We start from the raw sequence: 15,790 nt of genomic DNA on the forward strand, positions 1-15,790 counted from the left end.
GAGAAAAGATAGACACACAGGTCAGTGGAATGGAATAAAGAAACTCAGATAAGTCTATACTAATGTGGTTGGTTTATTTTTGAAAGAGGTGTAAAGGTACTTCTTAATATATTTATGGAGAAAATGTAATCTTATCAATGAATGGTGCTAGAAAACTAGATGTGTGTATGAAAAAAAAAAAAAGAATGTTGACCTATACAGTTCACATTGTATATACAAAAATGAACTCAAAATGGATCATACACCTAAATGTAAAACTGTAAAACTTATGGAAGAAACACAAAAGAATGTCTGCATGGTCTTGGACAGAGTTTTTAGATATGATACCAAAAGCACAATCCAGAAAAGAAAAAACAATTTGCATTTTATCAAAATTTTTAAATTCTCTCAGAGAAAACATTTGCAAGTCACATGTCTGATAAAGGGTTAGTAATCAGAATACATAAAGAATGCTTAAAACTCAACAATAAGAAAACAACCCAATAAAAAATTGGGCAATAGGTTCGGTGAACCTACACTTCACCGAACAACTTGCATGGATTGCAAATAAGCAGAGAAAAATAAGCATGTGATGCCCAACATAATTTGTTGTTAGGGAAACACATGCAAGCAATCCAGAAGGTAAACACTGCAGCTAGTCTGAGGCCACAGTACCATTTGGGGCAAGCAGATGACCAGCTAGAAATATAACAGTATGTTCTGGGGAATGACTGCCATAGTGGATCTAGGTGATTCAGAAGGCTGTGTACCTTCCTCATAAGGTACCAGCACAGGCCTACATCAGTAGCTAAGATGAAAGAACAACCGCAAAGCATTCCAGTGCTGGCAAGGACAGTACTAAGTGCTGACAGGAATATGCTCTCCAACCCTGCTACTGGGAATGCAGAATGGTACATCCACTCTGGAAAACAGGGTGGCAGCTTATTACTTTGTTACGCTGCCTTAGGACCCAGCAGTCTCACTCCTATGTGTTTACCTAAGGAAAGTGAAAATTCATGCTCACACAAAACCTGCATGTGGATATTAGTAGAGTTTTGTTCAGAAATTGCTAACACTCAAAACCAGATGACCTTCAACTGTAATTGAATAAACAAATTGTGGTAACATCTCTACAACAGAATATCACTCAAAAGTCAAAAGGAACAAATGATCGATTCGCACAACAACATGGATGAATCTTAAATTTGTTTTGATTAGTGAAAGAAACCGAACCCAAAAGACTTCCAAACTCTATGATTTTATTTAAAGGACACTCTAGAAAAAGCACAGCCATAAGGATGAAGAACAAATCAGTTGTTGCCAGGTGTTAAGAGTTGGGGAAAAGGAGTTGATTACAAGGAGAGAGTGAGAGGCAGTTTTGGGAGTGATGGGACTGTTATAGATTTGACTATGTACTTGTCAAAACCCTTAGAACTGTGCACTTCCACAAAAGTTCACTAGAATCAACAGGGATGTTGATTTTACAAGGCCATGGATCGGTACCAGTCCATAGCCTGTTAGAAGCTGGGCCACAGAGCAGGAGGTGAGCAGCGGGCATGTGAGCATTACTACCTGAGCTCCACCTCCTGTCAGGTCAGCGGCAGCATTAGATTCCCATAGGAGCGTGAACCCTATTGTGAACTGTGCATGTGAGTGATCTAGGTTGCATACTCCTTTTGAGAATCTAATGAATGCCTGATGATCTGAGGTGGCACAGTTTTATTCCGAAACCATACCCGCTTCCTGCCCCAGTCTGTGGAAAAACTGTCTTCCAAGAAAGTGGTCCTTGGTACCAAAAAGGCTGGGGACTGCTACTGTAACCATAGTGAAATGGATGTGGAATTTGCTGACCTATCAGTAACTTTGGAAAACCGTATTTTGACAGGATGCTGTAAGGCTAAAGACAAAGCCTCTAGTTGGCGCACTTGTTTCTCATAGGGGCATGGGTTAGTAATCTCAAAATTGTATGTATTCTAGGAAGAAGTTACAGATAAGGAAAGATGGTCCTAGAGTTATCCTGTGGTTATCAGGGATGGAGGTGTCAGCATGAACTAGGGTTGTTGGTTTCTTCAGGCAGAGAGGTTGTTGGGTCTATGTGTGTGTGAGTTATTATAACATCTGTTTCCTAGCTCTGTCCACAGAGGGCCTTAGAGCAGTGATACCTGCATCTAAGTGACTAGAGCCAGCCTGAGATGGTGAATTATAGGAGCTCCTCAGGAAAGGGGTTGGTTCCAGGGCTAGGGTAGGGCAGATGAAAGGTGAGCAAGGGGAGCCTGTCAGATGTCAGAAGGGCAGATGCCTGCCAAAAAGTGCTCCAATGGCTAAAGCTGGAGCAGTTGGAGCCATAGGATAAACAACAGTAGTAACGGATTATAACCTAAGGAAGAAAAGAAATATCCATGCATTTAGGCTGATGTCAATACATAACTGAATGTGTAAGCAAGGGATAAGGAACAGTTCTTACTTGCAGGAGAATTCCAGTTAATAAATTTAGAAGGAATAAGGGAAATCGAAAATCGCAGTAATTGTTGTAAGCACAGTCTCTTGACAGATGCACCAAGGTGAAATCTTTCTAATAGGTGAAAGAATTAGGAGAAATAGAATATCTGCCAAGTCTCCCCCGACATAGCTATTCATTACAAAGGGAACAATAACTTTACAGTGGAGAAACCTGGCAGACACTGCCCCAACCAAGAGCTCAAAGGTGACATCATATTGGCAGCAGGTACCCATGGTGTGGTGCTGTGTGAATGGCACATCACCTGTGGTGGTTTTCCCTAAGTTGAATCAGGAAAAAACAGCAGACAAACCCAAGTTGAAGGACTTTCTACAAAATAATTGACCAGTACTCTTCAAGGTGATGAAAGATGAAAGGAGACTACAAACTGTTTTGGCATGAGGGGGCCATGGAAGTCTGTCAGCTAAGCACAGTGTGGATCCTGGACCGGGCCTGGGAGCAGACGGGCTCTGGTAGGCGGCCTGGCGAAACAACAAAGCCTGTGGTTGCGCTGGGAGTACCATGCCAGAGTTCATCTAACAGTGTTGATCCTTGTTCTATGGCTGCGTGAAGCTGGGTGGAGACTTGGGGACACTATGTGTCCTGCCTCTGCAACTCTTGTGCAAGTCTAAAATCATCTTTAAAAGTCTTTGTAAGTCATCACTAAGAAAACTAATAGGCAAGCCAGAGACATCACATAGTCCGACTGTACTGTCCGTCATGTCTGGGCCTGCGTTAGCACAGGGCTCGCAATCATGGCTCATCTCTTAGCTCCCAAGGAGAGGCAGAGTTGAGAGCCTCCCTGGTGATTGACTTAACAGCTTTATGGAGTTTTCTGTGGTGTCTTGATTGGGTATGTGTTACAGGAGGTACACAGGTCAGAACTCCCTGAACTGTACTTAAAAGTCTGTTCTGCTGTATATAAATTATGCCTCAGGAGAGAGAGAAGAGAACTTCTTCTGCTCCATTTGGAATTTATCTTGGAGTGTGATGTGAGGAACAGATCTGTTTGTGTCTTTCTGCAGTAGCTGTCCAGTTACTGCGGCACTAACTGAAAAGTCTCTTCCTTGCTGTGTTGAGATCTCCTTTTCCCATACTAAATTTCCATAGGCCGTTGGGACTACGGGGTTTTCTGTCTGTCTTCCTGGCCTTCTCTCATCACACTAATGTAAATAAGAGAGGCTTTACACTGTGTTTTAATGTCAGCTGGGGCTAGAGTCTAAACCATTGTAGTTCTTACTCAGAGTTTTCTGGTTATTTGTGCTTACTGGTTCTTCTTCACCTTTTATTTTAGATGCAGAGCATCCATGTACAGATTTGTTACATGGAAACATTGCATGAGGCTGGGTTTGGAATACAGATCTTGTCATCTAATTAGCATAGTACCCCAAACTACCCAATAGGTAGTTTTTTTCTAACCCACCCCCACTCCCTCCACCTTCTAGCAGTCCCCAGTGTCTGTTGTTCCCATATTTGTATCCATGTGTGCTCAAATGCTTAGCTCCCATTTATAAGTGAGAACGTGGTATTTGGTTTTCTGTTTCTGCATTATTTTGCTTAGGATTATGTCCAGCTCTATCCATGTTACTGCAAAGGATGTGACTTTATTCTTTGTTTATGGCTGTGTAGTATTTCATGATGTATTTCACATTTTCTTTATCCTGTCTACCATTGATGGGCACCTAGGTTGATTTCTTTATCCCATCTACCATTGATGGGTGTATCTTTGCTATTCTTAATAGTGCAGCAATGAACATATGCATGCATGTGTCTTTTTCTTTTGGATATATACCCAGTAATGGGGTTGCTGAGCAGAATGGTAGTTGTATTTTAAGTTCTTTGAGAAATCTCTAGACAACTTTCCACAGTGGCTGTACTAATTTACATTCCCACCAACAGTGTATAAGCATTCCCTTTTCTCCTCAGCGTCACCAGCATCTCTTGCCTTTTGACTTTTTAGTAATGGCCATTCTGACTACTGTAAGATGGTGTCATTATGGTTTTGATTTGCATTTTTCTGATGCTGTATGGTACTGAGCGTTTTTCATGTTTATCGGCCACTTGTATATCTTCTTTGAGAAGTGTCTGTTCATGTCTTTTGCCCATTTTTTAACGGGGTCATTTGTTTTTTTGCATGTTAAGTTCCCTATAGATTCTGGATATTAGGCCCTTGTCAGCTGCATAGTTTGCAAATATTTTCTCTCATTCTGTAGGTTGTCTGTATTCTCTGTCAATAGTTTCTCTTGCTGTGCAGAAGCTCTTTAGTTTAAGTTCCACTTGCCAATTTTTGTTTTTGTTGCAATTGTTTTTGGTAACTTAGCCAAAAATTCTTTGCAAAGGCTGATGTCAAGAAGAGTATTTCCTAGGTTGTCTTCCAGGATTTTACAGTTTGAAGTCTTACATTTAAATCTTTAATAAATTTTGAGTTAATTTTTGTATGTGGTAAATGGTAGGGGTCTGGCTTCAATATTCTCATATATGGCTAGCCAGTTATTCTAGCACCATGTATTGAATAGGATGGTCTTTTTCCACTGCTGTTTTTGTTGGCCTTGTTGAAGATCAGATGGTTGTAGGCATGAGGCTTTATTTCTGAGTTTTCTGTTCTGTTCATTGGTCTATGTGTCTGTTTTTATACCAGTACTGAAGCTGTTTTGATTACTGGGGCTTTATAGTATAGTTTGAAGTTGGGTAGTATGATGCCTCTGGCCTTGTTCTTTTTGCTTAGGAGTGATTTGGCTATTTGGGCTCTTTTTTCATTCCATATGAATTTTAGAATAGTTTCTTGTTCTTCTTAGACATACTTTACAATTAACTTCTAGCTCTAAAGGAAAAAAAACTGATTTTGTATTGAAATAGCGTTAAAGTTAATTTTTTAAATTATGTTTCAGATACTTCTAACTTATTTGCAAAGACTTTTATAAAGTGGTCTGTAATGATTTTTTAAATGCTTTTCTTCATTTTTATAAAGCAAACATCCTTGTAACCATACCTAGGTCAAGGAATAGAACTTTATCAGTCATCCCAGAAGCCTTCTACATGTCCCATTTCTATTATAACCCACTTCCTCCCCCAAAAAGTAACCGCTTCCCAAACTTTTATGGTAATCATTTCCCTAATCTTTATAGTTTTATCACCAAGTGTATATCCTTAGACACTATAGTTTAGTGTTGTTTTATTCTTAAAATTTGATATATTTTAAAAGTCTATTTAAATCTACATTTTTCTCTCTATCCCTTTCTTTTCCTTATCTTTTACAGTTTTTAAAATTTCTTCTGTTAGCCCTTGTAACTTTTTTTCTTATCAGATACCTAGTGGTGTCTTTTGGTTATTTTCTTTTGAGAGCAAGCTTTTGGATTTACTTCTTAATTCTCTTCTTTTTCTATTTAATAATATCTGCTTTTATTTGTGATAATTCCTTCTTTTCTTTTGGTTCACTTATTTCTGGCTTTTTCAGTTGTATGTTTAAATAATTTATTTTTATTATTTAAATTTGCATTGATATAGGTATGTAATGCTGTAAGGTTTCCTGTGACAATTGTTTTCTGGGTCCCATAAATTCTCTATATATTTTCCCAGCCTTTTTATAGCTGTATATCTTATATGCAGTATGATTCTTGATTTTGCTTTCTGAGCCAACCTGAGAATGTTTTTCATTTAATAGGTGAGCCAAGCCCATTGTTTACATCACAGATAACAAGGAATCACCTTGTACTATTTTATTTGCTTTTACCCTTTTGGTATTTAGGAAGGTTTTCTTCCTCTTTTTTTTTTTTTTCACTTTTACACTACTGCCTTTATAGCAAACCCTTAGTTTCTTTGGTTGGCTCCCCACAGTATCTGAAACTGCAGTTAGATGATGCCCCACTCCCAACTAGACCCTGCACATCCTCTCCCCATCTCTACCACTTCTCTGGTGGTTGTTCTTTGTCTGTATTGTCTGAGCTGGTAACCATGGCATGCTGCACTTTTGTCACCATCATGTGCCAGCAGTTCCAGAAATAAATACAGACCACCTGGCAGCCCTGCCTTTGTCTCTGCCTCTAGTCATTTTGGTTTCCGGAGTTCATTCTTTAGTGGGTCCTCCCTCAGCTCCTGGTCATGAAACTTCCTGTGTTTGTGTGTATTCATAAAAATATATGTAGCTTTTACTCTTGATGGTTACTATTTAGATGTTAAATCTTTGCCTCACATTTTTTTCCCTTGAATATCTTAAATATGTTATTGAACCTATTCCATTCTGTACCTAAAATCCCTGCTACAAAACCACTCACAAGTCCAGTTTCATTTCTCGTTTTATAGACATGTATTCTTAGGGGGGAGAAATTTATATAAGTGGAAGCCATGTGAATACTCTAGTCATGAGGTGGCTGAGATTTTTTTCTGTCCAGGTAAGATGGTGCAGGTAGGGGGTGTGGTGGTCCCAGTTGCACATGCGGGAAGTCATAGGATGTGGGAGGCATTGATCTGTGCACCCTGTGCACAGAGTTGTCTGATGCCCTTTGATGAGTTTGCAGCCTCATCTGGTGGACTTCCTGTCATAGCCCTTCTCTTTAAGAGGTTGTTTCCCTCCTGCCAGATTGCACACTGTGCACAGTGCATCTGCTTCTCCCTGCGGAGTGAGATGAGCCTGCATTGACTGTGGCTCCACCTGGCCTTGGTGCTCTTGTTGCCCTCTGCTCTGCTGTTCCCTTAATGTAACAAAGTGTGTTAAGAGTCCTTAAGTGTGTCATGTTAGGTATTTAGGAAGGAAATATTAATCCTAAAAATAGTTTTTACATCTTATTTTTATATGAAATTAACTGGACTTTTTTTTCTGGATTATCTTTTTATAATTAGAGACTAATAATACACTGATATGAAAGTAGCTTTATATCAGGAAAATGAATGTCAACATTTGCCTACCAGGAGAAAATAATCCAACCAGATTGGAAAATGTATGGATAAAAAGCTAAGTTTAATAGGTAGCCATTGATGAACAGAGTCTAACTTAATAATTGAGATTGTTAGAGCAGAGATTGTAGCTCCCTTCTGGGGAGGAGCTGACCAAAATGTAGTCTAGCTCCTGCTTGACAGAAGAGGTACAGCCAAACTGATCCAAAGGAAATGTCAAAGGAGACCAGGGTGATAATTATTCATCAACGACTATGTTTGAGGGTTTGTTCCACTTTGTTTTGGTTTTGGTGAAACGATCACATTTTAGTTGGTGTTGGCTGTGGCTCCCTGGGGGCTACCCACACTGTGGATTCCACAGGTGGAGGTGACCTTCTTGGGCACTGCTGGGATACTTCCTGGGCCCATGTGGACAGTAGTAGGGAAAGTAATGAGTGTGGGAGGTGGGGTGGGTATTGGTTAAAGGGGACTTCAACTTTTTATATAAACATCCACTTCTTTTTAAAAGGACTTAAAGTAAATATAAGAATATAGATACTTATTGATTTTGGATTGTGGTATATGGATATCTTGTCTTATTTTTTGTACTTTTCTGTATTTTTAAAATTTCTCAAAATTAGTAAGAATGGAAGTGAGAATGGGAATGCTGTCATGTTATACTGGATTCATTTCCAATTAAATACTAAACATTTTATAGAAAATATAGTACTTTTATAATTATTAAAACTGAAATCATTCACAAGTGTTGGTAATTTTTTTTACTGATAACAAAAGTTTTGTGACATATCTTACAGCAATATAGTTAAGAACTGATGCCCTTGATTAGCAGTTTTAAAAACTGGAGGCTTACCCTCCAGCCTGTCTTATTTTCCTAGACTTGTGTGGAAATGATTTGAAGGTGATGGCCCTTAACAGCACATTTCTGTGAAACCTGTGCTTAGAACCCTAGAGTGGTCTGGGAGATCAAGATTAAGACCATATTATCCATCTTTTCAGGAAAATACCATCAGAACAAATGCAAATCTTATTATAGGTCATGACTAGAATGAGGATTATAATATATAGAAATTCGGGTTTAATTATGAGAAACAGTTCTGTTCTTGGCTCTAGTTTACTTCTATTTGGAGTTGTTTTGTTGATTCTTTATTGTTCCTTTCTCCCTTTTCTTGAATGGAAAGGAACTTGGAAAAGTCGTGCACTGTCCTTGGGTTTGTCAGAGGAAACTTGGAATTTCATTGCCTTTGGGGCATGTTTATAAGCAAGGGGATGACATTGCTGTGGTACAGCCTGGTGTGGGGAGTTAAGGGCTGTTAGCTCCGTCATTCGGACATGTTTTAAGTTTATGGAAACTCTGTATGCCTTACAAGTTGTGCCCTGTATTTTCAGCTTGTGTTGTATGAGGTTCTTTTCTTTTGTTTTTAACACTTTCTGACCTCCACACCATCCCTCCGGCATGTACCTCAGACAGCATGACCAAGAGAAGCTGCTGCTTCCTCTCCTCTCTTACACACTGTCTCTTACCTTTAATTACAACAAAATACACATAATGCAAAATTGAAATCGTAACCACTTTTAAATGTACGGTTCAGTGATATTAAGTATATTCACATTGTTGTGCAACCATAACCACCATCCATCTCTAGAACTGTTTCATCTTCCCAGACTGAAACTCTGTCCCAATTAAACACTAACTCTTCATTCTCCAGCACCCGCAGACCTGGTAGCTGCCTTTCTATTTTCTGTCTATATTATTTGACTTTTCTGAGTACCTCCTATTAGTCGAATCAGACAGTATGTGTCCTTTTGTGATTGTCTTATCTCACTGAGCATAATGTCCTCAAGTTTCAGTCCTGTTGTAGCATGTGTCCGCATTTCCTTTTTCAGAATGAATAATACTCGATATTGTGTATAGTGTACACCACGTTTTGTTTATCCATTCATCCACTGATGGTCATGTGGGTCGCTTCCATGTTTACCTGTTGCAAGTAATACTGCTGTGAAAGTGGGTATACAAGTATCTCTTTCATTCTCTGTTTTCAGCTCTTTTGAATAAAACCCAGAAGTGGAATTGTTGGATCATATGGTAATTCTTTGTTTAATTTTTTGAAGAACCTCCATACCATTTATGTAGTGGCTATACCATCTTCCGTTTCCACCAGCACTGCATAAGGGTCCAGTTTCTCTGCATCCCTGTCAGCACTTGTTACTTTCTTTATTTAAATTTGCCAGTAGGCCCATAATGAATGTGAGGTGGTATCTCATTGTAGTGTTAATTTGCATTTCCCTATTTTTGATGTGGAGCATCTTTTCATGGGCTTGTTGGCTGTTGTATCTCTTCTTTGGAGAGGTGTCTATTGAAGTTTTTTGACACTTTTTAATAAAGTTGTTGGGCCAGTTCCCTTGTTTTTAAGTCAGAGTAGGTAATGTTTGACTTGCTTATGAAACAAAGGTTATAAAAAGAGAACATGTTTGCTATGAAATGTAGTTGATTGCTATGCAGAATGGAAAGCTCTATACACTAAATATTCCTTTATTAACATTTTAATATGTTGAATTTAAATTTCAGAAGCATTCATCTTTCTTCTCTACTTCTACATTTTTGTTTACCTGACAGTATAAGACTCACAACCAAAAAATAATAGCTTTTTCCGCATATTTAAAATACATTGTAAAAATAGCCTAGTTACTGGTTTTTCTAAAGTAGCCATTTTCCCTTGGTTGTCATTTGTGAGCCCGGGGTTGGTCCTCAAGTCTGATACAGACTCCACAAGGCCCTAACACTGAAGTTCTTTGAGCCCTACCACTGCCCACATGGGCCCAGGACTTGTCCCAGCAGTGCCTAAGAAGGTCACCTCCACCTGTGGAATCCACAGTGTGGGTAGCCCCCAGGGAGCCACAGCGGACACCATCTAGGCTCAGATTCACAGGAGAATGCAGTTACTGCAAGAATCTGAACCTGGCCCCACCACCCATAGGCAGAGTTGGTTCCAGCTCAGTGTGTCCACAGGATATCCCTAGGTTCACCTTGCTTTTCTGTCCCACACACCTGTTAGAACTAAGCTCCATGGAGTGTCCTTCTCCCTGTACAGATGAGATTAGTCAGCAGTCCTGTCTCCTTCCATATTCTGTCTTTATTTCTGTGACACAGTTTCTGAAAAACAGTATATTTGTGCTTTTCTTTTGATATGTTTGTAATTTTCATTAGAAAAACCCTTTTAGAGTTAATTTTTGTGTAAGGTGTAAGGAAGGGGTCCAGTTTCAGCTTTCTGCACATGGCTAGCCAGTTTTCCCAACACTATTAAGCAGGGAATCCTTTCCCCATTGCTTGTTTTTGTCGGGTTTGTCAAAGATCAGATGGTTGTAGATGTGTGGCATTACTTCTGAGGCCTCTGTTCTGTTCCATTGGTCTATATGTCTGTTTTGGTACCAGTACCATGCTGTTTTGATTATTGTAGCCTTGTATAGTTTGAAGTCAGACAGCGTGATGCATCCAGCTTTGTTCTTTTTGCCTAGGATTGTCTTGGTTATGTGGGCTCTTTTTTGGCTCTGTATGAAGTTTAAGGTGGTTTTTTCCAGTTCTGGAAGAATTTCAGTGGTAGCTTGATGGGGATAGCATTGAATCTACAAATGGTGGATTAAAGATTTAAACGTAAGACCTAACACCATAGAAACCCTAGGGGAAAACCTAGGCAGTACCATTTGGGACATAGGCATAGGCAATGACTTCGTGACTAAAACACCAAAAGCAATGGCAACAAAAGCCAAAATAGACAAATGGGATCTAATTAAACTTAAGAGCTTCTGCATAGCAAAAGAAACAATCATTAGAGTGAACCAGCAACCAACAGAATGGGAGAAAATTTTTACAAGCTACCCATCTGACAAAGGGCTAATATCCAGAATCTACAAAGAACTAAAACAAATATACAAGAAAAAAAAACAACCCCATCAAAGAGTGGGCAAAGGAATGAACAGACACTTTTCAAAAGAAGACATTTATAGAACCAACAAACATGCAAAAATGCTCATCATCAGTCGTCATTAGAGAAATGCAAATCAAAAGCACATTGAGATACCATCTCATGCCAGCTAGAATGGTGATCACTAAAAAATCTGGTGGCAACAGATGCTTGGAGAGGATGTAGAAAAATAGGAATTCTTTTACACTGTTGATGGGAGTGTAAATTAGTTTAACCATTATGGAACAGACAGTGTAGCAATTCCTCAAGGATCTAGAAATAGAAATTCCATTTGACCCAGCAATCCCATTACTGGGTATATACCCAAAGGATTATAAATCGTTCTGTTGCAAAGACACATGCACACATATGTTCATTGCAGCACTGTTTACAGTAGCAAAGACTTGGAACCAACCCACATGTCTATCAGTGATATACTGGACAAAGAAAATGTGGCACATGTACACCATGGAATACTGTGCAGCCATAAAAAAGGATGAGTTCATGTCCTTTGCAGGGACATGGATGAAGCTAGAAACAGTCTTGTCTCAGCAAACTGACACAAGAACAGAAAACCAAACACCCTATGTTCTCACTCATAAGTGGGTGTTGAACAATGAGAACACATGGACACAGGGAGGGAATATCACACACTGGGGCCTGTTAGGGGTTGGGGGGACTAGGGGAGGGATAGCAGGGGGTGGGAGGATTGAGGAGGGATAACATTGGGAGAAATACCTAATGTAGGTGACAGGGGAATGGATGCAGCAAACCACCGTGGCCTGTGCATACCTATGTAACAATCCCGCAAGATCTGCACATGTACCCCAGAACTTAAAGTATAATAATAAAAAAGGAAGCCCTTTGAGATTCTAAAGCTTTTACATTCAGTATCTCAATCAATGACAAACTGGTGTAAGACTAAATATAAAATATGAACATCAGTGTATTTCCGTAAATTGGTGTTATAATGTCTGCCACAAAAAGTTCATTTGTTTGTATGTTTTTCAAATGCTCTTTGCTTGTCTTGATGATTTACAGCTGTTGCCATTGCTGTTTAAGTCTGTTCTGACAGTGAGAAATTGACTCATTTGGCAAAGTCAGCTGTTTTTACTAAAAGCGAATACTGGTGAGTGGAAAGGGGCTTGTATACAATTTTCTTATAAAAGAACCATGACCGGGAAATAAGGAATTTTAGTTCCTTGGATTTGAGCATCATTCTTGCATGCTTCCAATAGCCAGCTTGTCTCCACAGAGCTTCCTTCCTCACTTTAGACTGAAAATCTGTTATCAGTGCGTGGAAAATAAAAATTTTACACATCTTTAGTTTTGAGGATGTGAATTACTATTTACATGTTGTTGTTGTTTTTTAACTATAAGGAAGAATTTTTTTTTAAAAAGTAAAATATTCGCATTGTTTAGTTATTGCCTTGTGATTTGATTTTCTTATTTCACAAAGAAGAAATATTGGAAAAACTTAATTGAATGTGTTTAAATGGTAAAAATGTACATGTTATTTCACCTGATTCCAGTTAAATGTGTTAACAGCATATTTGGTTGATGCTTAATAAGAAATGTTTAGTACAGTAAAAATTAACCTTTAAAAATGGGGGTAAGAAGAAATGTTGAGTCATTACTCAGCATGGGGTAAGGGATACAGCAAGTCATTGGTCAATATTGGGTATCATCATATTCTTACAATCTTATTTTCTGGAGTTTTTATAGTTTTAAAAATAATTATATGTTTTAGTAAAGCATTTTGATGTTTGAAAACTACCTTGGTTAAGCATTTCAAGACCCTTGAGAGATTGTGAAACATGTTCAGCACTTTCTGGTATAATATTCTCAAAGAACCAGGATACATCTCATTTCCCAAAATGAAAAAAATATATATTAAGCATTATTCTTGTAATTTCAAGCTCAGAATCTGTCACTTTTAAGTATTTGTATCCTTTACAAAAGAAAAGCCAAATGAAGATCTCCCTGAAAAAATATTTTAATAGAATATATCTTTATTTCAGTATCTTAAATAGTGAAGATGAAGAAATATTCAGTAATGAAGAACATGAATATGCATCCAAAAAAAGGAAAAAGGACCATTTTAGAAATGACACAAATACTCAAAGTAAGATCATTCTCATTAACTTTATTTTACTTGTTGACTATGTTGAAGTACTAAATTACTCTGACAATGCTATCTTATGAAATAAAAGGTGATACAGATATGTAAATAACAGCCCAGAATCCAGCATTGCCTACTGATTTAGCGATAAGACTTTGCAACTCAGCCATTTTCAGTAGGCAAGATGTGCAAAAACAAAACAAGAGCTAGCAAAACCCACAAAATGCGTCCGAATGCCTGAATTATGGTCATGAATTCAGCTCAATCTTGAGTAGTAAGGCCAAACTGAGGGGTGTCCTGACTGTGATTTCGAAGTCATGGAAGATTTAGAACAGGAGACAGATACATTCAGAGCTGGAGTTTAGGATGGTAGATGGCAGCAGTGGAAGGCTGGAGGTGGGACTTATCTGTGAGAGGGCATAGGGATTTTTCATGGCACTCACATCTGTGACTTACTAACGCACGTTTTAATGTATAGTAGGCTCCCTTACCTGGAGGGATAGACCCCCCCGCCTCAGAGTATGCCTAAAGCCATGGATAGTACCAAACCCTATGGGAACTATGGTTTTTTTTCTATATATACACACTTATAATAAAGTTTAATTTATAAATTATTCACGTTAAGAGATTAACAAGGATAACAAACAAATGAAACAATTATAGCAGCATGCCAGCATCATTTCTCTTGTATTTGGGACCATTATGAAGTACAATAAGGGTTCTTTAAACACAAACGCTGTGATACCTCAACAGTTGATCTGACCACAACGGCTACTCAGTGACCAAGGGGCAGGTAGTGTAGGACTCGCCTGACAAAAAGAGGATTCGGATCCCAGACAGGACAGAGCAGGACAGTGTGAGATTTCGTCACACCACCCAGAACAGCGCACAATTTAAAACTTATAAATGGTTTATTTCTGGAATTTTCCATTTAATGTTTTCAGACCAAAGCTGACTGTGAGTAATTGAATATGGGGGGACTACTATATGAAGAAGATAGAGTCACGTGGAGAATACAGTTAGTGTGAATCTTGAAACTTTAAGATTTATCTGAAAAATTTGTTTTTTTGGAGTACCATACAGAGCATTGGAAGAATAGAACTTTTTATTAGGGTACATAGGAATTTAGTAATGTAATTGCATTTCATAATTGTTTATGTCTTCATATGGCTTCAGTCTAATAATACTAATTTTCTTCTAAGTTACTAGGACTTGGTACTGTCTGAAATCATTGTTCATATCTTAAACTAACATTAAGAAACAAAGCGATTGTTTGCATTTAACCAAGTAAAAGCATTTCTTGTCAATACAGTAAGTCAGATAATTTTGTTAGCATGTTCAATTATTTAAATTCCTTTAAAATCTTCATTTTGAAATGATTTGCCAGATTTTAAAACAAAGTTAATTTTTATTCTAGGTTTTTATCGTGAAAAATGGATCTATGTCCATAAAGAAAGCACAAAAGAAGTAAGTATTCTATTATAAATAAGAGAGTATCTTGGATTGTTTCTGTTGAATATGGAGTCACATTAAATAAACTTATTAATAAAGTTGCATAAAACAAAATTTCTTTTGCAATATCAAATCTGTAGTTCATATTCTAATAGGTGATAGCATATGAAGAGCTTTTGAGGAAGTGATTCTCTGTTGTGTGTGCTTGCATGTGCATGTGGTATGTGGCTGTGTATTTGTGCACACATTGCTGTGTATTGTGTGTATGGTGTGTGTGGTTTAGTGTGTGTGCACACATTTGTGTGTGGGATATATGGTGTGTGGCGGCGTGTGGTATATGTGTGCAGTGTGTGTTTCCTGCCTACCTGTACGTAACTGAATACATATCTGAGTCAGCAGTAAGGGTATTTAAAACAAGCATTGACTCCTTCAGTCATAGCGCATTTTCTCTGTGTTAGCTTGAACCCCTGATGCTGATTGGAGTGTGTCCTCTCTGTAGCATGTTTTGGAGGTTAGGACATCTGTGAGCCCCTCATTCCGTGTGAAGAGTGGCTGAGACAAAATTAGTAGTTGGGTTGGGTTTGTGCAGAACCGTTTAAACTCTTTCCTTTCTTTGGCCTAGTTGGGCTAAAGCTTTTTCATGAGACATGAGACAAACTAGAGTGCTTCAAGCTGTTTCCTGTTTCTTTACTGGGATCAGGGAAGTTGAGTTCCTTTTATAGTCCTAGAAACTCTGCATTTGCTTTATTTTGCAACAATTGGGGAATTAGGGAACAATTGTTTATCATATGTTATTTTAGATTAAGTTAAATATTCCAGAAAAGTTTGTAGATGGTCTGAAACTAGTCCAGCTTCCTAGAAACTGAAGGATTAGATTCTGAGAAAGAAAAC

General features: G+C 38.3%; 1 protein-coding gene across 10 annotated transcripts in view; it reads left to right on the plus strand.

Moving 5' to 3' along the window:
* The window catches only part of FBXO25 (F-box protein 25), a 75,991-nt gene that overhangs the window by 12,744 nt on the left and 47,457 nt on the right, over positions 1-15,790 (plus strand). For all 10 annotated transcript variants that reach the window (XR_013525417.1, XR_004732567.3, XR_004732568.3 and 7 more), the window contains 2 exons: positions 13,347-13,450; positions 14,865-14,914. Coding sequence is in view for 4 of the 10 variants with exons in the window: in XM_035269807.3 (XP_035125698.1) it covers positions 13,347-13,450; positions 14,865-14,914 (154 nt within the window). In the remaining 6 variants the exon portion in view is untranslated. The remainder of the gene's footprint in view (positions 1-13,346; positions 13,451-14,864; positions 14,915-15,790) is intronic.

Source organism: Callithrix jacchus, chromosome 13 (genome assembly GCF_049354715.1).
Source record: "Callithrix jacchus isolate 240 chromosome 13, calJac240_pri, whole genome shotgun sequence".
NCBI classification, from domain to species: Eukaryota; Metazoa; Chordata; class Mammalia; order Primates; family Cebidae; genus Callithrix; species Callithrix jacchus.